General features: G+C 38.2%; 1 protein-coding gene across 2 annotated transcripts in view; it reads left to right on the top strand.

Moving 5' to 3' along the window:
• The window catches only part of MICU1 (mitochondrial calcium uptake 1), a 203303-nt gene that overhangs the window by 69251 nt on the left and 108388 nt on the right, over positions 1 to 25664 (top strand). For both annotated transcript variants that reach the window (XM_061635302.1, XM_061635303.1), the window contains exon 5: positions 5707 to 5750. In XM_061635302.1, coding sequence (XP_061491286.1) covers positions 5707 to 5750 — 44 coding nt within the window. The remainder of the gene's footprint in view (positions 1 to 5706; positions 5751 to 25664) is intronic.

Here is a 25664-nt window from a genome sequence, read left to right as displayed (position 1 = left end):
GTGGCACTCCACTCGAAACCTCCTTCCAGTCCGAAGCAGAGCCACCGACGACCACTCTTTGAGTATGGTTTTCCAACCAGTTGTGAATCAACCTGACAGTATTTCCATCTAGTCCGCATTTGACCAGTTTGCTAATCAACAGGTCGTGGGGGACTTTGTCAAACGCTTTGCTGAAATCTAGATAGATGACATCTACAGCATTTCCACCATCTACTAAGCTAGTGACCCGATCAAAAAAAGAGATGAGATTAGTTTGACAGGATTTTTTCTTGACAAACCCATGCTGGCTCCTACTAATCACAGCATTGTCATCTAGATAGTTGCCAATGGGCAACTATGGTTAAAGCTAAGTTATTGCAGAATAATGGCGGGCTATACTTAAGAGAAAATGTGAGGGAGCATGTAATAGGAAGAGAGGGATGCTTACGGGAAGTAATTAAGAACTGTGAGAGGCTCTTTACTATGGAAGATGCAGGTTGTTAGTGACCTAGGGTTACTGTCTGATGGATTTGAATAACCCTTGTGAAAGGATCGTTGGCAAGCCATTTCTTTGAAACCTCCTCTATACCTCTTGAGCTCTACTTAAGTATTTCTAAGGAGATACCGAAATATCCGATGTTACTGCTGCTATTTTTTTTAAAGAATGAAAGTGCAATGTGTGAACAATGCATTTTGACTGACTTCAGTTCTTTTGTTTAGCATGCTTTAAATTAACTATGTACATCTCCTGAAGACTCTATATCTTGGGCAGAAGTAGCTATTTATATAAATTATATAAATTATATAAATTATATAAATGTTCTTAAGAATTTGTTTGATAGTAGAATACAGAAATTTAATCTCTGCAGAACTTTGTGTACACGTGGCTTTATGATACTCGGTTATTTATTCTTCCAATTACCCTGTCGGGCGTCATATTGAAACCCAGGAATATTCAGGGAAATGTATTAAGGCTGAAACCTTTTCCATGCTTACCTGGGAGGAATGTTCATTGGACTTGATGGGTCTGTCTTCTGAGTAGATATGTGTAGGATTGTGCTGTAAAGGTGGGTTTCAAGCAAGACAGATCACCTCACGGAGCTAGTTCCAGATAGACATAAAGCCAGTGTGGTGTAGTGGTTAGAGTGTTGGACTAGGACTTGGAGACCAGGGTTCAAATTCCCACTCAGCCATAAAGCTCCCTGGGTGACCTTGGGCTAGTCAGTGCCTCTCAGCCTAACCTACCTTGCAGGGTTGTTGTGAGGATAAAATGAAGAGTGGGGGAACTATGGATGCAACTTTGACTCCTTGGAGGGAATGTTGGATATAAATGTAGTAATAAATAAAGGGCAGCAAGGTAGAATGTCTGAAGTCACTTTTAATATTTTGTTTAAGCTTTTTACGCAAACAAGTCTAACAGTAACAATAAAGAAGTCAAGGTATGAAAATATAGAGTACATCCATTTTCCTTTGTATTATAATAATTTCTTAGTATGACGACTTTTGAGGGAGCAAGGAGCCTTTGTACAGGTGAGTGTATGCGAAAATCAATCTTAGGGATGTCTTGGGATTAGAGATGTAAAATTCCTTGAAATTGTGATGCCATGGTGGAGAAACTAATGGCTTCAAAATTTCCAGGAAAAAAACAAAATTTTAGGAAAAATGGAAAACATGCAATACTTTTTTTAGCATCTCTTACAGATTGAAAGTCCTTTTGTTACTTTAGGAACATAAAATGTATTATGTATGACTTGGTTTGCCTGTAAAATGATCGTGTTTGGTATATTAAAAGTCTAGTTTATCAGACAGTAATTACTAATTTCTTTAAAATATTTTTGTTACAAATTGAGCTACAAACTGCTGAACTGTAAGGAACCTAGCATCTCTTTGGTTTTTCCAGTTTATGAGCAGGTAAAAAACAATAAAAACAGAAGAAACCATCAACATTATATATATTTACTTATTTATTAATTAAATTTATATCCTACTCTTCCTTCCCAAAGAGCCCAAGGTGGCAAACACAAGCAATAAAACATCTAAAACCATCTTTTAAAAAGTACAACAAAGAAAATTATTATGTCTCCTCCAGTCCCCTACAGTGTTAAGTAGACATAAAGCACTCACTTCCATAGAAAGAGCATAGAAAAGGAGTGGGCAGGAGAGCCAAGGCTCAATGAATGCTACATGAAATTAAATAAGTTGCGTTTTCTTTATCACTATCAGTTTCTGCCTTTTTGGTGTTGTACGTTCTCCCTCTCCTAATCCTTTGGGGCCTAGTCAAAAGGACAAACAAATTCACCAACTATGTACGCAAACAGAGAAGGCACTGAATCCTCCTTCCTTCTCTTATGTCAGTGCCTCCTAGAAGCAGAAATGCATCTTGCATGAGGGAAGGGCCATAACTTAGTGGTAGAGCATCTGCCTTGTATGCAGAAGATCCCAGGTTCATCCCCCTGCACCTCCAAGCAGGACTAGGAGAGAATCTCCTGCCTTATACCAAGTCTGACCATTGGTGCATTAAAATGGACGGGAATGGGACACTTTCAATCAGGCAACTACAAAATATTTTATGCAGGAAATGAGAAATTAAAAAGAAACTGTTGCTTTAATAGTGAGAAGTGATGTAGCAAAAGCAATTAGGAGCTATAACGCAAAGTCTGAGCGAGTGATATCAATGAGATTAAACAGGAAACCTATTAACATAACCACCATCCAAGTCTACGCTCCTACGGGAAACACAGAAGAGGAATTGGAAAGATTTTACACAGAAGTACAGGAAGAAATTGATCACACGCCAAAACAAAATGTGCTGATAATCATGGGGGACTGGAATGCAAAAGTAGGGAATAGAGAACAACTAGAAATTGTGGGGAAATGGAGTTTAGGAGATATAAATGAAGCAGGAGAAAGACTTACTGAATTCTGTGAAGCCAATAGTTTGTTTCTTGCAAACATATTTTTTGAGCAACCGAAAAGACAACTATACACGTGGACATTACCAAATGGTCAATATAGGAATCAAATTGATTATATAACTGGGAGCAGAAGATGGAGGAGTTCCATACTTTCTGCGAAAGCAAGACCAGACGAGCAAACTGTAGTACAGATCATGAACTGGTAATATTGAAAATCAGCGTAAAGCTAAAGAAGGACAAAGCAATTATAATACCAAATACAATTTAAATAACATCCCAGAAGAATATAAAGATCAAATACGGAACAGATTTTGGGCTTTAAACTTAGTTGATAGAGAACCAGAAGAAATATGGATTGAAGTCAGAGACGTTATCAGGGATGAATACAAAAAGACAATACCTCTAGTTAAAAAGAGAGAAAGACCTCAATGGATGTCTGATGAAACTCTTAAAATGGTTAAAGAAAGAAGGAAAGCAAAAGCAAAAGGAGACAGAAACACAGTCAAAACTCTAAATGCAATAATACAGTGACTAGTATAAAGGGACAAAGAGAACTATTACAATAGTTATTGTATAGAAATAGAAGAGGACAACTAAAAGTAACTGGAAGACATAGCCACCATAAATGGAAGAGTCTACTTTTACAATATTAGTTTTTCAACAGCCTTTTATGTTCATTCTATATATATCTTGTTAAGATTTTTTTGGGATGACTTAATACCACTGATGAATTATCTTATACTGCTGTGTGTTTGAATTTGATTTTTAACGAAAATCATTTGACATCTCAAGAATATACCGTAGTTATATTTTTGTTTCTAGATGTGTAAAGCTTGCCCATCAGTTATTTTTAAAATCTTCATTTCCCTTTCTAATAACAGACTATATTTTAGACATTTTGAGGGTCAAATGGTAATTAACAAGCATCTTGATAAATTTGGTTGATCCATACAAGCCTTCTTCTCTTTCACCTATGAGTAATGAAATGTCTAATTTTGTAGGCAATAATAACGTGGATAACCGCCCTGCATATTTTGGTCTATTTTATCATATGCAAGTATTACACATGAATCAAATTATTCTAAGTATGCAGATCGTATTCTCAAATTATAAACAGACTATGCTCTGTTTTTCTCACTTGGAGTGGGATTAGTTTATCTTTACTGAATTGTTTTATCTCTTCCCTTCATGGATGGAATTAGTTTCCAGTGTTACAGAGATTCGTTGATGTTCCGTAATCGTCTTGTCTTAAACCATTCTATAACTGCAGCTATTTGTGTGGGTTTGTAGAGTTAAGTTTTTGGTAATGAAACCTCTCCATAAATTTCCTTCTTCTACAGTATTTCAAGCTTGATCCTTGCTGGGTCTTTCACCTTGACAAAATCTGAAATGCTTAGGGTCGTGCCAAACAGGGTGTAATGTAGTAAACAGGAATAACAATTTAGCAACTTTCAGCTTATTAAAGTAGTTATGTGGCCAAACCAAGACAATGTCAGAATTTCCCATCAGTTTAAAGTCTTCTTTCTCCTTCTGCCCACCCCGGTTCCTGGTTCAAAATTCAATACAAATAATTATGTGTGCTTTTCTGAACAACTATGTCTGCTTTTGAGATGCTCAAATATTTCATCATACGGTATTTTGTTCAAAGCTTTCTACTTAATTCTGGCTTCTGGTCCTTTTGGGGTTCAATCCTAAGAAAAACTATTCTTTTTTTAAAATTCAGCTAGATTTTGTATATGTCCAAGCAGCTTTTTTCACCCTCAAATCTGAAGAATAAATCCATTTGCCACCCTTCTGGTGACAAACATTTGGAACTGCTTATAATCTATTGTGGAGTTCTGCTTATGGAAGGCTGTTTTACATCTACATTGTTGATGAGAAAATGTGAAACTACATCCAAAGATGCTGTGGCCCCGTTGTACAAGCAGAACAACTTCTAGTGAAAGCAAGAGACTGACTTATAGAGCCTACCTGTTGCAGTACTGTGTGAATTCATGCACAAACTTTTTTGATAGTATTTGTGGAATGATGTTAGCAGCTATTTTCTTCCTTGCATTGTTCTCAGCTTCCAATCCATTGCAACTTTATTACAGTGCAGGGAAAGTGTCATTTGTGGGTTCTTTCTCAGCTTAGTTGCTGCACCTGGAACACTGGTCTAATGGATTGGGTTATGCTGGAAGCTTCAGGGTTGTGAATAGTGAATATAACATATTTGGTCTTGTCCTGCCCCCCTCCCAATCTTCTTGTGCTCTACTTCATGGTGGCAGATGACAGGTTACTGTATAATCTCTAGTACCCTTATCTACAGCCGTGTCTGCTCTGTGGTTTCTCCTCCTTATGTAATAACTGTTTTTTTCCCTTCAGCATCCTGCAAATGTACCTTTTCTACCCACTTAGTCTGGAGATCATAGAACATCAGTTGCTTTCAAGTTGTATAAAATGAATGTTACTTAAAGATTGAAAGCAATTCTGAAATCTATTAATGGCATCTAGTGCTTAAGGTAATATGGATAGTGAAGGATAGAGATAATATGGAGGGCTAGAGAGAGAACTTGTATATTAAGGTCCTGGTGAAGTAGGGTGTTGGATATAGCACTACCATTATGTGTTGATACAGATATATATATTATTCCCCAGATCTGTAAATATTTCATAGGATATAAAATAAAATTACTTTAAGCTAAGCTTTCCTATACTTTCTGTGTTATGGTTGGCTAGAGCGTTTTCAATAGTGTTTACAAACTGTATTTAACTTTGTGAATTTATGTCATATTATTCAAGTGATACTGTATAAACTTTTCTTTTTTTTTAGATCTTGGCCTTGATCAGTTTGTGGTGAAACGCTATGATGGGAAGGTGAGATTCGTAAACCTGTGGGTGCATGCTAATTGCCATTTTAACTACTAAGGGGATATTTCTTTTTGCCTCTCTCTGTGAAACTGTCTAGCAGTAAGCAAAGCTGTGTTAATTTTGGAGGTGATTATAGCAGGGATTTGATGGCAGAGGTTTATGGGTCACTATGAAGAAGGTAACTAAATCTTATATTCTAAGCAGCCTCTCTTGGCCTAGCGTGCATAGTACCAGGACTGTAGTAGCATCTTCATACTTTAAAATGATAAATATACCTCTTCTCATAGGCATCTGGTTAGCCACTGTAAGGACAGAATGCTGGATTAGTTGGGCCTCTGGTCTGATCCAGCGGGGCTGTTCTTACATACTTATGTTCCTCCACTCTTCAGGCTGTTTTATGCACAACATTTTTCCTAAACACCTGCAGCTTCCAAACACATGGTTGCAAAACTGATGCCTTTCTCATTCAGGATAAGTTCACATGTGTGTCTTTTCTCTGTCAGAGAAATACAGCATGTAAAATCATCCTTATTTCTTAAAAATTGAAATGGGAAGATGGGACTCTCTCTCCTTGCCACCCCTGGTCACTTTTTAACTGCTTTCACTACATGCAAGGAAGAGGTGCAGAATTCCAAGTTGTGTTCACCTGCTTTCCCTCCACCTTGTTCCTTATCTTACTGGGTAACATTCTCAGGCGAGCAAATTTGCTTACTACCTTTATTTTCCTGCTTTATCTCAGTACTGGCTGACCTGTCACTTTAATGAACTGCAGTACTGCTGGTGTATTTTTAAGAGCTGACTTACAGAATGCGGCTTGTCACTCTCCCTCCCTGTTCCTCTAAGGCAGACCCACTCTGCTCATTCTGGAGGTGGACTGACATTTCCACCAGCTTGCCAAGGGATGGGAGGGAAATCAGCCTTCTGCTGTGCAGCTGTGTGGTGTGGAATGTGCTTCTTCCCTCCCATCCTAGTCTACTCATTGCACATGTGGGTATCTTCTGCCTCTGGTCCTCTCCAGCTGAAGATGGAAGAAAGACTGTTTTGACTTGGCAATACTAGCAGTGGCTTAGACTGAGGTGCTCTCACTTTAAGCTGTTCCCAGGCACTACAGTGATGGAAAGGCTATGGGTAGGCCTGCAGAACTGGGCAGTGATCCTCTCTGCATGCTCACGCACCTTAATTTGCACCGTCTTCTATTTCTTGGTCATCCTGGAACCTGATCAAGAGGCACCAGCTGCATTTATGACTAATGTTTTGAATTAGACCATTGAATGCAACAGTCTACCCTGCTGTTTATGGTATCATTGACAAGGATATGTTTCAAGGGGATGTAGTGTCTAGTTCACATTGCAGCAATATGTAATAAGCTTATTTTCTTGTATTAGCAATAACATGACTGGTCTGAAATTTAAAATCTTCTTGCAGATCTTTTTTTTATGGGTGCTTTTATAATGCAGTTCTTCTTATAGCATGAGAAATATGTCTGAATCTATTCAGATAACTTGAATTTTCTGCTGCAGAATAGTTTCAGATCTTTTTGATGATCTTTTTTTTTTTACAGATTTATTTATTGGTACTACTCTGCAGCTGACTGACAGAAAATTCAAACTGTTAAGAACTTAACCTGAGATAGATTCCATTGGACTACTTAAAATAACATATTTTTTTCATAAAGGAATATACAGAGAGTTTTCTGTGTTCCCTTGCTCACCCTCTCTCTATCAAAGTTACTCACTTCTTGGCTTCTTTTTTTGCTTGTTTCTGTAATTTGCTTCCATAAATTGTTCTGATTTAGTTAGGGTGGCTTCTTGGGTATGAAAAAAACCAAATCCAGAATACAAGTTGTGAATAGTGTGTGTGTGTCTGTCTGTATAAAACTGCTGTTGTTCTCTTTTAAATATACAGCAACTTGAAAAAGATCAGCATGTAGCGCTCAGCTTCTGTAGCTTAGTTTATAGGTAACGCTTAGCATGAGTGTACTACCTCCCAGAGAGGAGACTGCAGGCACTTTGCTTCTCCTCCAAGAGCAAACCTTCGTTACAGGTTGTGGCTTGTCTGGAGTGAGTCAAATCTTAAGCCTGGGTTTGGGCGACATGCTAAATCAAACCGTGGCTTCCCTTACAACAGTAGGACTGGAGGAGGAGCAAAGTGCCTGCAGTATCTTCTCTGGGACCTGGCACAGTCATGCAATCACACTAAGCCATGTTTTGGCTTAGTGTTGCATGTGAACCAGGCCACTATATCTTTAAGGGGAAAGTAGCTATTGATAAAATGTGCCTGTGCTCTTTGCAGCCCACTTCAAGTTCAGCTGTTAACAGTCATTCTAATAAGTTAGTCCTGCATGAGGATTTGGACAGCTTTCTGTGATATATTTAGATCTTAGACTTTAACCTGGGTTTAGCTGTTAATTTTTAAGTGCAATGGTTAATTGGTTTATGCTTCAGTCCAAGAACAGATATTACGCATCAGGGAAGACTCCTCCCTTTAAATATAAGAAAATGTATGGTTAAGGGTTTATGTTTGCAATATAAGAATACTATAGGTGATGTTGGTGGGAAACACTGCCCCGTTTGTACAAAGGATGCTTTATATCTGTGAACAGCCTGCCTTCTACCGCTTCCCAGCTCTTATCAAAGCTTTGTGCATATTGATTTTGTTAGCACAAACTGGAATTATTATAGAAGTCTTTTCCTTTCTTTCCCTTATTTAGTAACTACTAATTTCATTTTTCTAAACTTTTTGGCAGGTAACTCCTAAATGTTACTGACCTTTTGTGCCTCCTTTTATTTCTTGGTTCTAAGGTGTGCAGCAGTGTCTTGTTCCTGAAACACTGATTTTTTTTGTTCTGCGGTTCCTCTTACAATGTACAATTTGTGATTATTTTGTTTTAACTTTTGTTTGTTTTTTTTAACCAAACCTTTGCTCATTTTCTTCCCTTTCTTCCTAACCTTTCCCCTCATCAGGATTTTTGGCAGGTACTGACTTGTCAGCATGTGCTTCAACCAATTTGTGCTTCAGATCCCATGTGCACCTCCTTTTAAAAGGGACAGTATATATTTATTCTCTTTCGCCATTACCTTATAAACAGTGTTTGCTTTCATAATTTGGAATATAAAAGGGGCTTTATTTTTAAAATGTGGAAACGTAACTTTCCCTCAAAAAAAGTTGTAGCAAGAGTTCAATATCAAGCCATTTCAATGCAGAATTACCTACATTTTATAAAGCAACTAGATTTCTTCTCATTTTTGTGATTGCTCTTTACTAAGCAACAATGGTTGATTTTCTATTTTGGTGTAACAAAATCAAACAATTACCTTTTTTGTGGTAAAAGATGCAAAAAAACCCTGCCTTATACAACTATTTAATTTATATCTTTTGTGAATGGGAGATATTGGCTTATGTCCATATTTAAATTCAAATTCCAAATTTTATAAGTAAACTAATTCTTTTCATGCCTATGGAGGCTAGCCACTTATTGCCTACGTTATTAAGTTACCGTTTTGTCATCTCATCTATCTACCATTAAACTGTTTAAAGAAGAAACAGGTGGCTGAATTATGTTCAGCATAACTGAGTGATGTAGGACCAGTTTATGTTATCAGTTTCCTTGAGATAGCAACCTCTGCTAAGAATGAGTCGCTGGTTCTCATTGAGTTATGAAAGCATCAACATCTTCCAAGATGAGGTGAATTTGGGCTGAACTAGATATGATAATTGCCATATTAGCGTGTAGCACTAGTCATAAACCATGATTAGGGAAATCAGATTGTACGTGAGCTGCATCCTGGTGTACACAGCTGGAGCACTTTCCACTTTGCTCTTCCATTCATAGAGTGGAGAAACAAACCACAGAGCAGCTGGTTTAGCATTGCTCACAAACCAGTGTGTGTAGCTTGTTTCTCTCCAGACTATGGTTTGTGGCAGACTTTTCCACTCTGGTACCCTCCAGATGCTTTGGATTGCAACTCCCATCAGCCCCAGCCAGCATGGTCATTGGTCATATGGGCTGAGGCTGATTGGAGTTGTAGTCCAAATAATCTGGAGGGCACCATGTTGGGGAAAACTGGTTTATGGCCAGCGTTAATAAAATAAATAAATAAAAATGTCCAACTTTAATCTCAAACAAATTGTGTGTGTGTGTCTGTGTGTGTAACAAATAAAATCAAATATCTAAAATAATAATATAATAATAATAATATTTAATTTGTTTGTCGCCTATCTGGCAATTAGCCACTCTAGGTGACGTACATTAAAAGAGATAAAATACAATAATAACAGATGTAATCACATTAATAACAATAGGTAAAATACTGGACAGTCATCAATACATATAAAAGCAATTATATTAACAACATACGATAAAGGACAGAATCATGGTGATTTACCCAATGACCTCAAAGGCTTGCTGGAATAGCCACGTCTTCAGGGCCTTGCAGAATACATCTAGGGAAGGGGCATGTCGAAGATCACATGGGAGGGAGTTCCAGAGAGTGGGGGCCACCACAGAAAAGGCCCTCTCCCTAGTACCCACCAACCTAGCTGTTTTGGTTGGCGGGATTGAGAGAAGGCCTTGTGTGGCTGATCTAGTTGGGCGGCATAATTGGTGGTGGTGGAGGCGCTCTTTCAGGTAAGCTGGGCCGAAACCGTACAGGGTTTTAAAGGTTAAAACCAACACCTTGAATTGGGCCCAGAAAACAACCGGCAGCCAGTGTAGGTCAAATAATACTGGCGTGATGTGGTCCCGTCGGCGGCTGTTGGTAAGTAAGCGCGCCACTGCATTCTGTATAAGTTGTAATTTCCGGGTCGTTTTCAAGGGTAACCCCCTTGAAAAAAAAAGCTAATATATCATAATGTCAACTAATAACTATCTGAATGTGGATACAGAAAACTCATGGTTGATCACCATGGATGTGAATTCACTGTATACTAACATTCCTCAACAGGAAGCTATGGAGGTGATTGAATATACTTTAGACAACAGAGTAGGCGAAAGTGGTCCCCCAACATCTTTTCTGTGTTCTTTAGCGGAGATGGCCCTCAAGAAGTTTTTTTTCCAATTTCAGGAAGAATTTTTTTGGCAGACTTCAGGAACAGCAATAGGATACTGATTTGCCCCTGAACTTGCCAATCTGCTTATGGACAAATTTGAACAAACTCATGTACTACAGCAAGACAATAGATTTAGACAATATATTATTATGTACAAGAGATACCTGGATGATATTTTTATGGTATGGAAGGGTCCAGAAGTACCATTAAAGAGTTCCTTCTGGACATCAATACCAGACATGACACCATCAAATTTAACGTAAGCTATCATATATTTAGATTAGGTCAGCATGTCCAATGGGCTCCTTAATACCAATTTGTATAGAAAAAGACAGATGTTAATTCTTTTTTTAAATGTGATAGTTTTCATCCTTCACATATGAAATACAATTTACCATACTCATAAATGTTGAATTGATGCAGAAATTGTAGTAACATAAGAGATTTTTGCAAGCAGGCAGCTATATTTACAGAACAGCTACATATATGGGATACCCCCCAAAAAAATTGTAGAAGGAGCTATATATAAGGCATTACATAGAGACAGGAAAGAACTCTTGCAATTTAAGAATTCCTCAACAACAACAAACAACATGGTGATTCCCTTAACGTTTGATGGCTATACTAATAAAATAAGATATGTGATGAATAAATATTGGCATCTGCTGAAGGACGTACCTGGATGTTCTGTGAGCCCTTTGTATGAGTATAGGCGAGAGAGAAACCTTAGAGACATGCTGGTACACAGCACATGTAGATCTAACACATCAAATAAGACCCTATCAGGTAATACAGTTAAAGGCAATTTTAAATGTGAACATTGTTCAGTTTGTAAATATCTCTTAGTGGGAAAGTACTTTGTAAACCCAAGTGATAACAAACGATATATCTGTAAACAGTTTTGCAGCTGTAACACAAAAGAGGTGCTTTATGCTGTTTTATGCCCATGTAAGAAAGTTTACATGGGAATGAGCACAAGAGCCATCAAAGTTCGGATTTCTGAACATTAAAGCTGCATAAGGAGGAGAAGGATACCCCATGGTCCAACACTTTTAAGAACTTGGACATGTCCAGGAGGCTCTACAGTTTGTTTGTCTAGAAAAGATAAACATAAAAAGACAACAGTTACATCAGAAACCTATGCAGAAAGAAAATGGAAATGGCCTGCCTTCAAGTCAGTCCCGGCTTATGGCGACCCTATGAATAGGGTTTTCATGGGAAGCGGTATTTAGAGGGGGTTTACCATTGCCTTCCTCTGAGGCTGAGAGGCAGTGACTGGCCCAAGGTCACCCAGTGAGCTTCATGGCTGTGCGGAGATTCGAACCCTGGTTGAACTGTACTGGATATATACATTAAGTACAGTATCACCACATGGACTTAATGAAGAGATCAGCTGGACAGTGATGTGATAAATTATCAGCAACTTCATACTTGATATCTAAGAATATATTGACAAGGGATATAATTTTTTCTTGGCCTATGTAATGAATGAAATATGCTTTGCATATATATTAAGTTGAATATATATACAGTAGGGCCCCACTCATACAGCGGGTTACCTTCCGGACCCCCACTGTAAAGCGGAACTCATTGAATAGAATGGTGCACTATGCCCGAAAACCGCCATAAAAGCAAAACAAGAGCCGTATGAGTGGGGCTTTAGTCTAATTGCGTCTAATTGAGACCGCTGTATTATCAAATTGCTGTAAAGTGAAGTGCCGTAAAGCGGAGCCCTACTGTACATGTAGTATCTGCAGGATTAGGATTGGCTATTTATTTTTTCAGGAATATAGTCCTTTAAAAATGACAGGGCAAAATTTAGTGTAACACCTGGTTTGGGCTCGATATCAAGTAAACCTTGAGCCACCCTACATAGTGTTTGCTGACTGACCTGTGAGAGAATTTGGAAAAGGCCCTACAAGTATGAATGGTGAGTGTCCACTGGTAAGATACTTGGATGTATCATCTCACATACAATTTGGACAATTTTGTACCAGCTAATACCTGTTTTTCAGATTAGGCAAACTACATGATAAATCCAGATCCATTAAAGGATACAAATATATTCTTACGAATAGATAGGTGAATAGTATAAAAACAAGTTTAGTTTTTTTAGTCATTTCCCCCCCCCCCCCCAGTTCTGGTGGGTTTATTGATTTCTTTATTATCTTTTTCTCTCTATAGGTAATTATATTATGCATTGTTACAACAGCGAACTGTGCATGTAGTGACAAAATTGAATCATAGATTGTATGGATATTGACCACCCATTTAGGGTAGAAACATGTTAAAAAATTAGTTGATGATATATTAGCTTTTAGATATTTGATTTTATTTGTTACACACACATACATACTGTATTTATATATATATATATATATATATATATATATATATATATATACTATTCGAGATTAAAGTTGGATATAGTTATTTATTTTATTAACTTTGGTATCAGTAGTTTTTATATCTGAATACCTGAACCCAATTCTGTATTGCTATCTATTTATGTAGGTTGGGTTTATATTTCCTTGTTCTTTTATCTTATGGCCAGTGTTACATGCAAAAGTGGCCATTAAATTTAATGTGCAGTTTTTAAAAAAATGCAAACAACAGCAGCTGGGGGTGTATGTCATAAGGGAAGGGGAATTTCACACTTTCCTCCTCTGCTACAGTCCTCAGCAAAATCACTTCTGAAGCCGGTATTGAACTGGTGCCAATGGGGGACTTCTTCCCAACGTAGGTACCAGCTTCAACAGACAGGATTAAATTCTCCCTTCCTGTCTGCTGTGATCTCAAAAATGAGTAGCCCTCCCAATTTGTGCAACTTGCATTTTTAAAAAAACACCTGCACGTTAAATGCAATAATGCATTGAACATTTAGTTTAGCCCTAAATGTGCTTCTCTTCATCCCGGGACATGATCCCAGAGTCCTGTGTTCCCATAGCAGCTCAGGACCCACATATCTATAGTTTCATTAATGTTAGAAGTCTGGAATCACATGGATGAGGCTGATTGTGGGGGTCTTTCCCATCTGACTAGGTGGTGATCCAGTGGGAAAGATTCATGGAATTGGTCTTGGTCATGTTATTTTGGGCTTCAAAATGTAAATAAGCTACCCTGAGACCACCCTTGAGTGTTGATTGTGTAAACTGTTTAAAATATAGAACATATCTGTATGTAGTATGTAGAAAATTAACTGCAGATAAATGTAAAGGTAGGATAAAGCTGGCTTTAGATTTACTGTGTGAATCTGTGTAAATTTCAAGACAAGCAGTCATAAAGGTGATAACTTTGACTGGACCATAAGAATTTTCAAGCTGTGCAGAATTTTTCATCAAGCATAATGAGAGTTTTTTCTGAACCCTGAAGGGAGACAGTTAAGTGTAACTTGAAAGGTGCACGCTACATGAATGAAGAGTGATCCAGTCAGATGTATTATTTACCTATTTTGTATAATGTATTCAGTGTAATCAATAGTGTAGTTTTCAAGGACAATCCTCTTTAGGTTAATAAAGTGCTAAAGCCTGTCTGGCTGCAAATTTAATACTTTAGCTTATTAAAATGCATTCCCTATGCTTCTCATCTCATGATTTTAACTGAAAGGTACTGAGGGAATTAAAGAAAAAGCAGGATAATGACAAAATATGTTTCTAATTAAATGCAGTGATCATCTTATAAAGCTCTGTAGCTCTGACATTTGCTGATGTTTATGCCTACAGTGCTCTTCTAACGCTTTGGGGTATTTTCAAGAGAGAAGAGTCCGCCATGCTGACAAATTCTCTTAAATAAGGCTGCACAGTTTTGAAATTCAGCAGTATCATGAGTTGCCTCACTTGACACATGTGCATGTTGTAGAAGGAGCAGTGACAAAACATTCCCCCAAGGAATCCCCCTCTTTTAATACGAAGGATTTTGTCCTAAGCAAATAGGGCAATCTTCAGTAGCATTTGAAGACTTTAAAAGGCCTGTTGTGAGAAGCTCATCTATTCTCTGACAATTGAACATCTGTACTGACAGGTGCTGAATTGCAATTACAAATGCAGTGAGAAAATGAAAGCCTTGTCCGAATCAAAACAAAAAGGAACACAAACTTTGGTAAAAAGTATGCAAAAAAAAAGAAGGGAGCACATTACTAAAAACATAAAGACCAACAACATTTTTTCTAACCTTCATTGGTAGCTGGAGACCAGCTAGAAAGGCAGGTGGACCCTTGGATGACAAGGTAGTCAAAGGTGTACTGAACGAGGATAAAGAGAGAGCAGTGAAGCTGAATGAATTCTTTGCATCTGTCTTCATTGGACAGATCCCTGTGCCTGAACTAACTTTCTCAGGAAGGGAGTCTTGAGAACTGGGACAAATAGTGGTGACAAGACACTAAGTTCAAGGCCTTGTTGACAAAGTAAAAACAGATGAATCACTGGGTCCTGATCGTATCCACCCAAGAGTTCTTAAAAAACTGAAATGTAAAATTGCTGATCTTGTAACAAAATCCCTAAGATCAGCTTCTGTACCAGAGGACTGGCAAGTAACTAGTACCAATGTAACACCAGTTTTTAAATAGAGATTTAGGAAATTACATGCTGGTTAGCTTAACATATATCTCAGATATATTTACAGTTGTTGTGGACTTCAGCTCCCATAATCTTGGATCATTGACTATGCCAGCTGGGGCTGATGTGAGTTGTAAACAACATCTGGAGGCACCATGTTGGCTACCCCTGCTATAGGCCAGCTAAGGTCCCACTAAGTTTAATTTATTATCTAGTCTGGAAGATTGCTGCAATGCAGATATCTGTCATGTTTTACTCATATGTGAGAAAGAAGCAAGACCAAAAGACTGAAGTTCAACACTTCTTTTCTGTATCCAGTTATAGCAATTACAGTGCAGTCCTATACAGATTTACTTAAAAACAAGCTTCATTGTTTTCAGGGGAGCTTACTTTTCAGTGGTTAAGGTGTTGGACTATGACCTGGGAGACCAGGGTTCGAATCCCCACCAGCCATGAAGCTCACTGGGTGACCTTGGGCCAGTCACTGCCTCTCAGCCTCAGAGGAAGGTAATGGGAAACCTCCTCTGAATACCGCTTACCATGAAAACCCTATTCATAGGGTCACCATAAGTTGGGATCGACTTGAAGGCAGTCCATTTCCATTTTACTTTATTTTTAAATAGTAAGTATGACATAATCTCTGGGTGGCTTATAATAAATCAGTAAGAAACTATTGAAATACAAAGTAAAATTTACATAAAGAGAAGTATATAAATACAAAAAAAACAGAACTTCACATATCCCCCAAATTAAAAAGATTTAAAAAACAGGCACAGATTACCTAAGTTACTTAAAAGGCCTGGGTGAACAGAAAGGTTTTCACCCGGAGACAAAAAGATCACAAATATTGTGCCAGGCTTTAGGAAGGCTATTCTATAACTTGGGTGCTGCTACTGAAAAGACCCTCTCCCTGGTGGTTGCTTGCCTTTCTTCATTGGAGGGGAGCATCCACAGCAGGACCTCTGAAGAGAATCTTAAGGTTCTGGTAGATACTTATGGGAAAATATGGTCTTTCAAGTAGCTTAGTCACAAGCCATTTTGGGCTTTAAAGGTAAAAACCAGCATTTTAAATTAGGTGTGTAAACCAGCTGGGGGGCAGTGCAACTTATAAGACAAAGCGTGGTGTGGTCCCAGTTTCATCTTCAAGTCTTGTTCTGGACCAACTGTGCTGTTCTAAAGTCAGCACAACGTGCAGTGCATTGCCATTGTCTAAGCAGGAAGTTTAGACTACTACTTCTAGGTAACTGATTTACAGCCTTAGTAAAATCCGCATCAAAAGACATCTTGGTATGAAAGAGAGACAGAGCTCTTCCTCAGTGGCCATTGTAGATACTACCACACTCTGATGCAATCATTTGCTGGTGATCTGGCCAGCCATTGTTCCCTAGGCAAATGGAGAATGCATCAAAACACAGAGCGTAATTCTTGATTCATGGGCCTTACTTCACTCAGGCAGTCAGCTACAGCTGTAGCAGCCTTTGTCAGGGATTCAGCCTCACTTCATGTAAAAACAGGCTTCTTTAACTCTTTGCTACCACCAGTTCACATGGAATACTTTTCCAACTCTCCTAGGAGCATATATGAAAGGCTTTAGGTATGAGATAATGCCACCACTGAGAGACAGTATAACTGTTAAACTATTTTTCTTGGTTTATTAAAGGGAAATTATTTACAAAAGGGAATGCTGTTATTTATTTTGGGTCTTTAAAGGTGCTTGCTGATGGGTTCCAAAAACTCCAGAGACACCCTTGTTGTCACCAGCCTTTTAAGTGGCTCTCCCTCCAGGCCAGTCTCCCTAAATCTCCACCCAAGCCTATTACTTCCACAACCCAGTCCAGCTAATGGAGCTAATCTGCCTGTGTGCCCCAAAGCTGGTTGTGCTCTGGTTGTGCCCCTGGCTGTTGGACAGTTTAGCTAATGTTATACCCCCATTTGTGCCACTTCCCTCTGGCAAGACCTTTTTTCAGGGTGGCCAGCTCCCTTCTGATCTCCACCAGATGACAATTATTAATGACACTGTGGGTAACGATATCTAGGCTTTCCTCAGCTATTCTCACCAATTAACTCCTCGCTCCAACTATCACCTGTCATGAACCAGCTCCAGTTCAGTCCCAGGACTCAATTCCCAAACCCAGAGCAATTGATCCTGGCAAGGCACAAACCCGTGCTTCCCTTACCAGGGCTGAGTAAGCCATCAACAATCCTGTAAGGTAGGTAGACTGCCACCACCCCTTAACCTGGTCACCCACTCTGGGCCAAGGGGAAAACCCAAAGTGCCAGAAATAGACCTGCCATGGATTCCAGAATACAAGAGCCAAAGATACACTCCTTGTCTTGGAACCTTAGGCAAAATATCCAGTTATATGATAGTATGTGGTTAAGTAGTCAAGGTACTGGATTCAGAGCCACACTACTCCTGCAATGAACACACACTGGTAAATAAGAAGTAGCTTTATTAAATAGAATATAAGTCACAAATATAGCAGCAAACTGGTTCCTTAAAGCCCACACCCCTGAGGGCCAGGTACAACACAGAGAATTATAGTCACAGACAAAAATAACAAAACTCTAGCCTATTCTATCAAAGAGATAAACAGCAAAATAGCTTTGTGGTTCCACATCTCCCCAGGGATGTATAGCCTGGATAGCAAATGGTAAAGTGAAACCCCACTCAGGTAGCATCAGCAAACCCTGAGGGACATTGGGGAACAAATCTGAATCCTATTTTTATGGGAAAATCCCCAGCAACAGCCAGGAATTAGTTAACCAATCAGGGGGCTTTCAGATGATGAAATTTTTCTGGAGTTTTTGCACCTAATGGTCACATACTCCCCAAACTTTCCCAGGCCTGTGGCCTTGATGTACCATTCTCCACTGTTAAGCAGGTGTTCTTGCTTGGGCCTAATAAACTAGCTGCAGCTATGAAAACTACAAAGTCATAGCCTTCACAGAGGCTCCATTTCAAGCAAGATGATTTCCCCACAATTATTTGCCTCTGAGGCATTTTAGAACTCAAGCATTCTTGACATCACCAACACCAACTCCTCTCTCTAACTTCTAACCTGACTGACAGTTAACTCTCTACTGTCTGGAACCACCAGCCAATCAAAAAGAATTCACCTTTCCCAGGCCCCTTCTAATAAAATCTTAAGGCAATTGTGTCTCTCACCTCACAGAACCTGTCACCAAGCAACCACTGCCAAGCAGGCTTGCAACAATGTAATAACACAAGGCCTTGTGGCAGTCACAGAGACCTTTCTGTGAAGTATAACATTTCTTTAAACACAGGACACATAGTATTTCTCCACAGCCTCACATGAAATGTAATGTGGCTATCTTTCATGCTGGAACAGAGCACTGGAGGCAGCTAGTTTTCTTACATTTCACTGTTAAGTAAATTATTCATTCTTTTTCTGAGATGTTCAAAGCTCAGTGACAATTCTGTCATTGACCTTTTAGTCTCGGACACATAAAAATACATTAATTTCAGAAGAAACCATGTGGACAGTGTTCTCTATATTTCAAATGCCTTTATTGCACATGTTGTTTTTTAAGCACACTTTAGATTTGAACGTGTATCTGGCATTGTGAGCAAATGAAGTGAATGTATAATGAATGAATAAACTATGGTATTATGATGGCACAAGTTACTCTTTAGATGAAATAATTTGTTTGAATAGAAGTTCCAGAACCATTTGTGACTACTCAGAGAGACTGGTAATGGGGAATGCAAAATATATTCTGTCCCTTTTTAAGAGGCTGTTCCTTCTTGCTTTCTTTGCAAGGGTTCTGCCCTTGCATGCTCGGTTCCTGCTGCCTGTGAAGGGTCTTGGGACATTGGTGTCTTGTTTTGTTATTCCTCTTGACTGTAGAATACTAGTCTTGCATTTCAGGTGCAGCTTTTTTTTTTAAATGGTGATGGATACTTATTCTGTTGCTATAAAAGGGTGCATGTACATTTATCTTTCTAGCCTCTGAAGACCACCAGTAGACCACGCTCTGCTTTAACCCTTTTGTGAACTCAGTGGTATAAGGGAAAGGCAGAGTAAGGTTCATACTTGAGGAGGAGAATCTGCAAAATACTTTGGGCAGATTGGGCAGTTGAAGGCACTATGCTTCTGAATGCCAGTTGCTGGAAACCGCAGGAGGGGAGAGTGCTGTTGTACTCAGATCCTGCTTGTGGGCTTCCCTTAGGTATCTGGTTGGCCACTGCAAGAACAGGATGCTGGACCAGATTGGCCACCGGCCTAATGCAGTAGACTCTTATGCAATATTTTTATGGTGAAAAAAATTGGGGAGTGTAAGATGCAATAGGATCTCTACATTTGGGAGTCCCTAAGGATTTGTTTACTGCATCAAACCTCTCTAGCCAATTTTAGCAGCAGAGACCTTGGATTCTTTATTTCTTAAAATTAGATGCAAGGTTACATTTCCTGATGTGGTGGTTCTGCCTTTGATATCTTCAAATTAAATGTCTTGGTCACAGAACCATTGAATTTTTTTTAATTGCATAATTCCATAGAAATTCCTTATGGCATTTCTTAAGAACTACCTCTGATAGACCTTCAGAAAGAGCCATCCTTGATCTAAAGTAATCATATTTTTAAATAAGTATAAGTTTACTTACTTGGTCTATTTTGTATCCTGCCCTTCCCCAAAATATCAAGGCTGTGTTCAACAATTAAAAGATCAAAATTATACCATAAAACAACAAATACAATCTTAGAAAAATCACAGCAACAATCTGATACAAGTTTTCTTTTAGAGCATCCTCTAAAAACTACTACAGCAACCTAGACCCGTTAATGTTATCAGAACACACAAGGTTTGCCTGCCTTTTTGAAAAAACAGCAAGGTACTTGCTCAGATAAGTTGTTTAAGAACCTGACAGCTTTGTTATGCCTCCAGCTATTTTTATCACCTTTGAAACAACTTTAAATAGATATTGATCAATATTAATAGAGAATGACCCTGTTTGGATGATCTCAAGCCAATTTGATGCTGGTTTAATATCCCTGCTTGTTCTGAACCATAGTTTCCTGTTTCTGATTAAATGAGAAATGGGTTGCAATTGTTTCTGCCACAGAAGGTCTGCGTGCATGAGCAAAATGCTTGCTTGCTTCTCGGCTTATTAAGCTGATACGATCGTCTGAACATAATTAAAGGCTGAGTTCAGACTGAACAATAAACCAAGATGCATAATGGCTGCATTTAGACATCACTATATCTGTGATTTATAATGACGGGAACAAGCCTAGGTGAGCCTCAGCCTTGGATACTCTCCCCTTCTAACTGTGAAGAGGTGTTTGAAAGCTTTTGTTTTAATTTTTGCTTTGCCTTAACTTGGTCTGTTGTCCAGTTCTGACAAACTGTGACTAATCTTAACTATGGTTTGTTTTGAAATAAGCCAGCTCCAAACCTTAGGTTATGCAACTGACTTTTTCCCAGCAAGATGTAATACTCTTCACTTGTTTTGGACTACAGCTCCATCATCTCTGAACACTGACCATGCTGATTGGGGCTGATAGGAGTTGAGATCCAAAGCAACTGGGGGGCACCAGGTTGAAGCAGGCTGCACTAGACTATGATTAATTGAAATTGAAAGCAAAAGCTTCCAATCTTGTCCTCACGACCATGCTGGAAGAGAGAGCGGAGAGTGCATTAGCTTGAGGCTTGCTTGGACTCATTCCTTCATGAAAACCATCATTTATAATGATATCCAAATGCAACCTTTATGTGCATTTGCTATAACTATAAGCTATAATTAGACTTAAGTAAAGTCTAGACCAGAAATAAAATAAATAAAATAATAGACCAGAAATACAGGTGATAATATTTAAAATATTTAGTGAAACACATTTTAATTAACACCCATTAAAACCTCACATCACAGAGCTGATGAAAGGAATTTTTAATGGTGTTGTGTTTCTTTTCTGTCTGTAGAAACTACTAAATCATAAAATGTATTAATTTAAAATGTGTTAAGCATCTTGGAAAAGGATAGCTGTATACCTTGCTTGAATAAAGTGTTTGCTAAATGGCAAGAAGATATGGATAGTGATAAAGAGGTACAAGTGAAGATGCAGTGTCTCCTTAAATTCTCGTATAAAAACTGGAATCCTTCTTTCCTGGCAAGTCTTCACAGAACTGAACCAGTCAATCTTTTTAAAATACATTACTTCGTCTCTGAACTTCTCAGCCTACTCCTATGCATATTTACTCAGGTGCAATTCTCATTGAGTTGAATGCATCCTCCTCCCAAGTATATGCTGAGGACTTTGCCCTTAGCTGCCAATGAAAAGGAAATAATTTTGAATTCTGTGTATGTACTGTTTAGAGTGGTCAGTGGGGACTGAAAGAAAATGGCATTACAGCAAACTCCAAACACACACAATCTTAAGCATTCATATTTTTCAATAGTTATGCAGCTTTTACAATCAGAAATAATGCACAGAGTACTGTAGAGTGAAGCTGTCCGAGATCCAAATTATCACGGATTGGAAACATCTGTGCTGTTCAATTTATAGAAATAACGGAATATAATTTTTGCCACTTAATTATATATAGCACATATTGTTTAGATGCGGAGAAGGAAGCTATGCAGTGATTGCTTAAGATTATCATACTTTTTCTCTCACACACAAATGGTATTGAAGCATAAACATTAATGGCATGGATAACATCGCTGAACATTCACCTCCTTCTTTCATGTTGCAGAACCAGTGGTCAATTTTACATGACTTTACAGAAATAAAATTGTCTGAGGTGCACAACTGCTGTTAAACAGGGTTTTTTTAAGTGTCAAATAATACAGTTGTGGGTTTATCCAAGCTCTTAAAAATTCATGCTAGTGACTTTTGAACTAGGATTGCCACTGCTCATAATTTTTATGTGTTCATATTTGGGAACCTTGCCCATAATGAGTTGAAAACATATTATGGGCAGAGTTCTACACATGTATTCTCTGAAGGCCAAATGGGCCCCCCAAATTAATGTCAGTTATGCCTTCCATTTCAAACTTACGTTCTACCAAGTATGGCTTTTAAAATTCTAACTAATCAGGGTAAATTGTTGATTGGGCAATGCTGTGCTCATTCATGATATCATGCTATACCTATTCTGAAAGCTGAAATTGCTGTGCAAGAAAATACTATAATTACCTTTAGACATTGGTAAGCAGTGTTTTTCTTACTCAGTGTTCAGTAATTCAGAGAACTCAAACCACATGACAGTGCTTACAGTAAGGCCTTTGGGGATCCTACTTACTTTGTTCCATTTATGTGAAGATGAACCTGGTGTCCATAATTTGTTGGAGTAAAAAAGTGGCAATTCTGCTTTAAACTAGCTTTGAAATTCTCGTACATTTTCTTCCTTGGTACAGAGGGCACTTAGAATTGTATTCAACAAACTCCTACTCAACATAGATAGGCCCATGGAAGTTAATGAACTTGAGTTAGTCATGCCTATTAACTTCTTTGGGTCTACTCTGACAATAGGCCTAGCGTTGAATACCACCCTCTGTACAGTTATATCTGTAAAAAATAATATTTCTTTATCCAAGTGTACATATCTTACCTTCCAACAGCCAGATGAACAGAAAGATAAAGCATCTCTACACATGTTTGTTTAGCCAGTAAATATATGTGTATTGAAACCCTGGAGAGCCCCTGCCAGTCAATGCAGCTAGACAATATGGAGCAAGATGGACCAGTGGTCTGACGTGGTGTAATGTCAATTAATTTTACTCATTAATTTTACACAGGAAGTAAGGCAGAATATTCCAGATATATTTGGGTGGGTGTATATTTCCACTTTTGTAAATATCTAGCTCTTGTCAGTATAGGACTGGAATTTTGACTTGAATGGTCCAGCCAGTAAGCCTGATATTATGATTGTGTGGTGTGGTATGCCCAGGGCCTGGGACTACCCTTAGAGTTCTGCTATTGTGACAGTGCATTTGCTATTTCTTTCTTCCGTCATCAACAGGAAGCTAGAAGGACTCCTGTACTTGAAGTACTTAGGAATGCAGAGGGGAAAAAAACATTTATCCAACCTCACTTCTCATAGAGGGCCAGTTCCGACAACATTTTTCTCATGTCATGACTTTCTGAAATGAATTCAAGAGCATAGATGTGGTTTTTTCTGTTGTATTTGATGCAACATTATCATAGTACCTTAGAATGTAGACACTTCAAAATGTTGCCTTCCATGATTTATTTAACCCATTGGACAAAATGTGTATTTGCAGTCTTACTTGCTCTCCTTTTGACAGATGTCTTAGTTTTGTTCTGTCTTAGTTATTCACTTTTCCTGCATGATCCATGTACAGCTACATCTGCAAGAAGCATTGCTTTGATTGTTCACTGAGCTGATGGTCTAAATCTATTTGGTGGAAATGGAATTGTTCACCTTTTCTTCTGTATACGTTCTTGCTTGTGTTGTTATATACAATGAATGGATATTCAGCTAAAGTATGTATATGTCTGTATGCTTGCCTTGTATCCTGGTGTCTAACAGGACATCTCATCTCCAGAAATGTTATTGTACATAACCTCTTTCCTAACGGATTGCTCATTTTTCCTAACTTACAGTGGCTGTGTTGTGAACTTCAGGCAATACTCTGAAGAGGCCATATTGGTTTGATTCCAAATCAAAAATCCAAAATTTTTAAGTCGGCTTAACTGCCTTTCATAGCCAGGGCCCATTTGGAGCAACATCCCAAAAGCAAGTGGAAGCTATGTATATACAGAAGTATTTACTCGTCTCTTAATTAGACAAATAAACTAAATTGGCATTGGATACTGAAAATTTATTTAGCATCCAGGTGCAAAAAGGGCCTGCAATATGAGGATTGTGCTGAAGTTATTTTATTGATGGTAAGGATAACCCTCATGTATATTGAGAAGAAGCTAGTATATTAACACTAACAAGAATACAGTTTACTGCTTTTGTTTGTATCACAATTTGCATGCTGATTTTGCTTTTTCAATACCTTGCATTAGATTTCTGAAGTGTAATAATGCATTGTGCAGCAAGATAAAACAGCAGCAAAGCAAGATAAAACAGCAGCAAAGACAATCAGGGGAAGATGGCATTGAGATTCATAGAACTTAGTTTTATACACAAGAGAAAATACATTTTAATGGAGTGTGCTTGAGTGATTGATTTTATACCTGTAGAATTAATACTCTTTACAGAATTGCAGAGGGAACAGGAAGCTCACTCAGTGATACTCAGGTCTATAGACAAATGTGCATTTTGTATTCTGACCATGTTTAAATACTAATTGTCTATCAACAGCTGTTGCTCTGAGTGCAAGGAAAATATATATAACTAATTCTAGTGAAAGTGTGACATAAGAAATGTTTTAATATTTATGGGTGAAGATTGTTCTTTTACTAGTCTAATGGTTTCCTAAGAGACTTCTCCCACCTCACATACCATGTGTCTTTTAAAAGTTTTCTGGAACAAGAAAGTACATTCTGATTATTGGTGGGGTTTTCTCTTGTGTTTTATTTCTTATGTTAACTTTCTAAAAACACAGCATGGACATTAAAGCATTTCTAGTGCTTTTGTTCTAAAAACACCCCCCCCTTAAAAACAACATCTACCCAATTGGTATCACTAAATCAGCCAAAACAAACCCACTCTCTATGGGAAATATATTGTTGGAACTGAAACTTGTAAGTTAAATGCATTTAGGATCACAACTGTCTAAATTCTTGAGTCATTTAGATATATTGGAAGGAGAATGAGGAGAATGGCATAGTCGGAAATCTGCCCAGAGCCTGATCTAAGAATGGGAGGTCCAGTTACATTTTCTTGAGGTTAAGGGGCCTCCACTTTTATTTCCCTCCCATCTGTCTGGATACAGATGTGATCCTTCTTTAAAGAGAATTGCAGTGACAAAGGCTAAGAAATCTTGGTGGCTTAAATTCCTGCCTTAGATCTAAGGAATGTTGTGTTCTAGTTCTATGTGTCCAAGGAGACATTGGAAGAGTTTCTTGAATTTCAGGCTTCCATGCTGCATATTAAACCTTGCTTGAAACTGAAGGGAGTTTCAGAAGCAGTTGGTGAAATGCCTTGGGATCTGCCATTTAAAAAGCGGGTTTTTTCTTGATATAATTCTTACAGACCAAATGTGTTGTACTGTGAATATATTCCCAGATATCATTGATAGCACATACCAGACCTGGCACATTCAGTCTTCATCTACATTTGGTGTTAAAATGTGGTTCCCTTGATCATAATGAGTACATTGGTTGCTTAAATACATGTTATAAGATGCAAAATCACACAGACATAGCTGTAGGAACTT

Source organism: Rhineura floridana, chromosome 7, assembly GCF_030035675.1.
Source record: "Rhineura floridana isolate rRhiFlo1 chromosome 7, rRhiFlo1.hap2, whole genome shotgun sequence".
Taxonomy (NCBI): domain Eukaryota; kingdom Metazoa; phylum Chordata; class Lepidosauria; order Squamata; family Rhineuridae; genus Rhineura; species Rhineura floridana.
The sequence above is the reverse complement of the archived record's forward strand: the minus strand, read 5'-3'. Positions and strand labels throughout refer to the sequence as shown.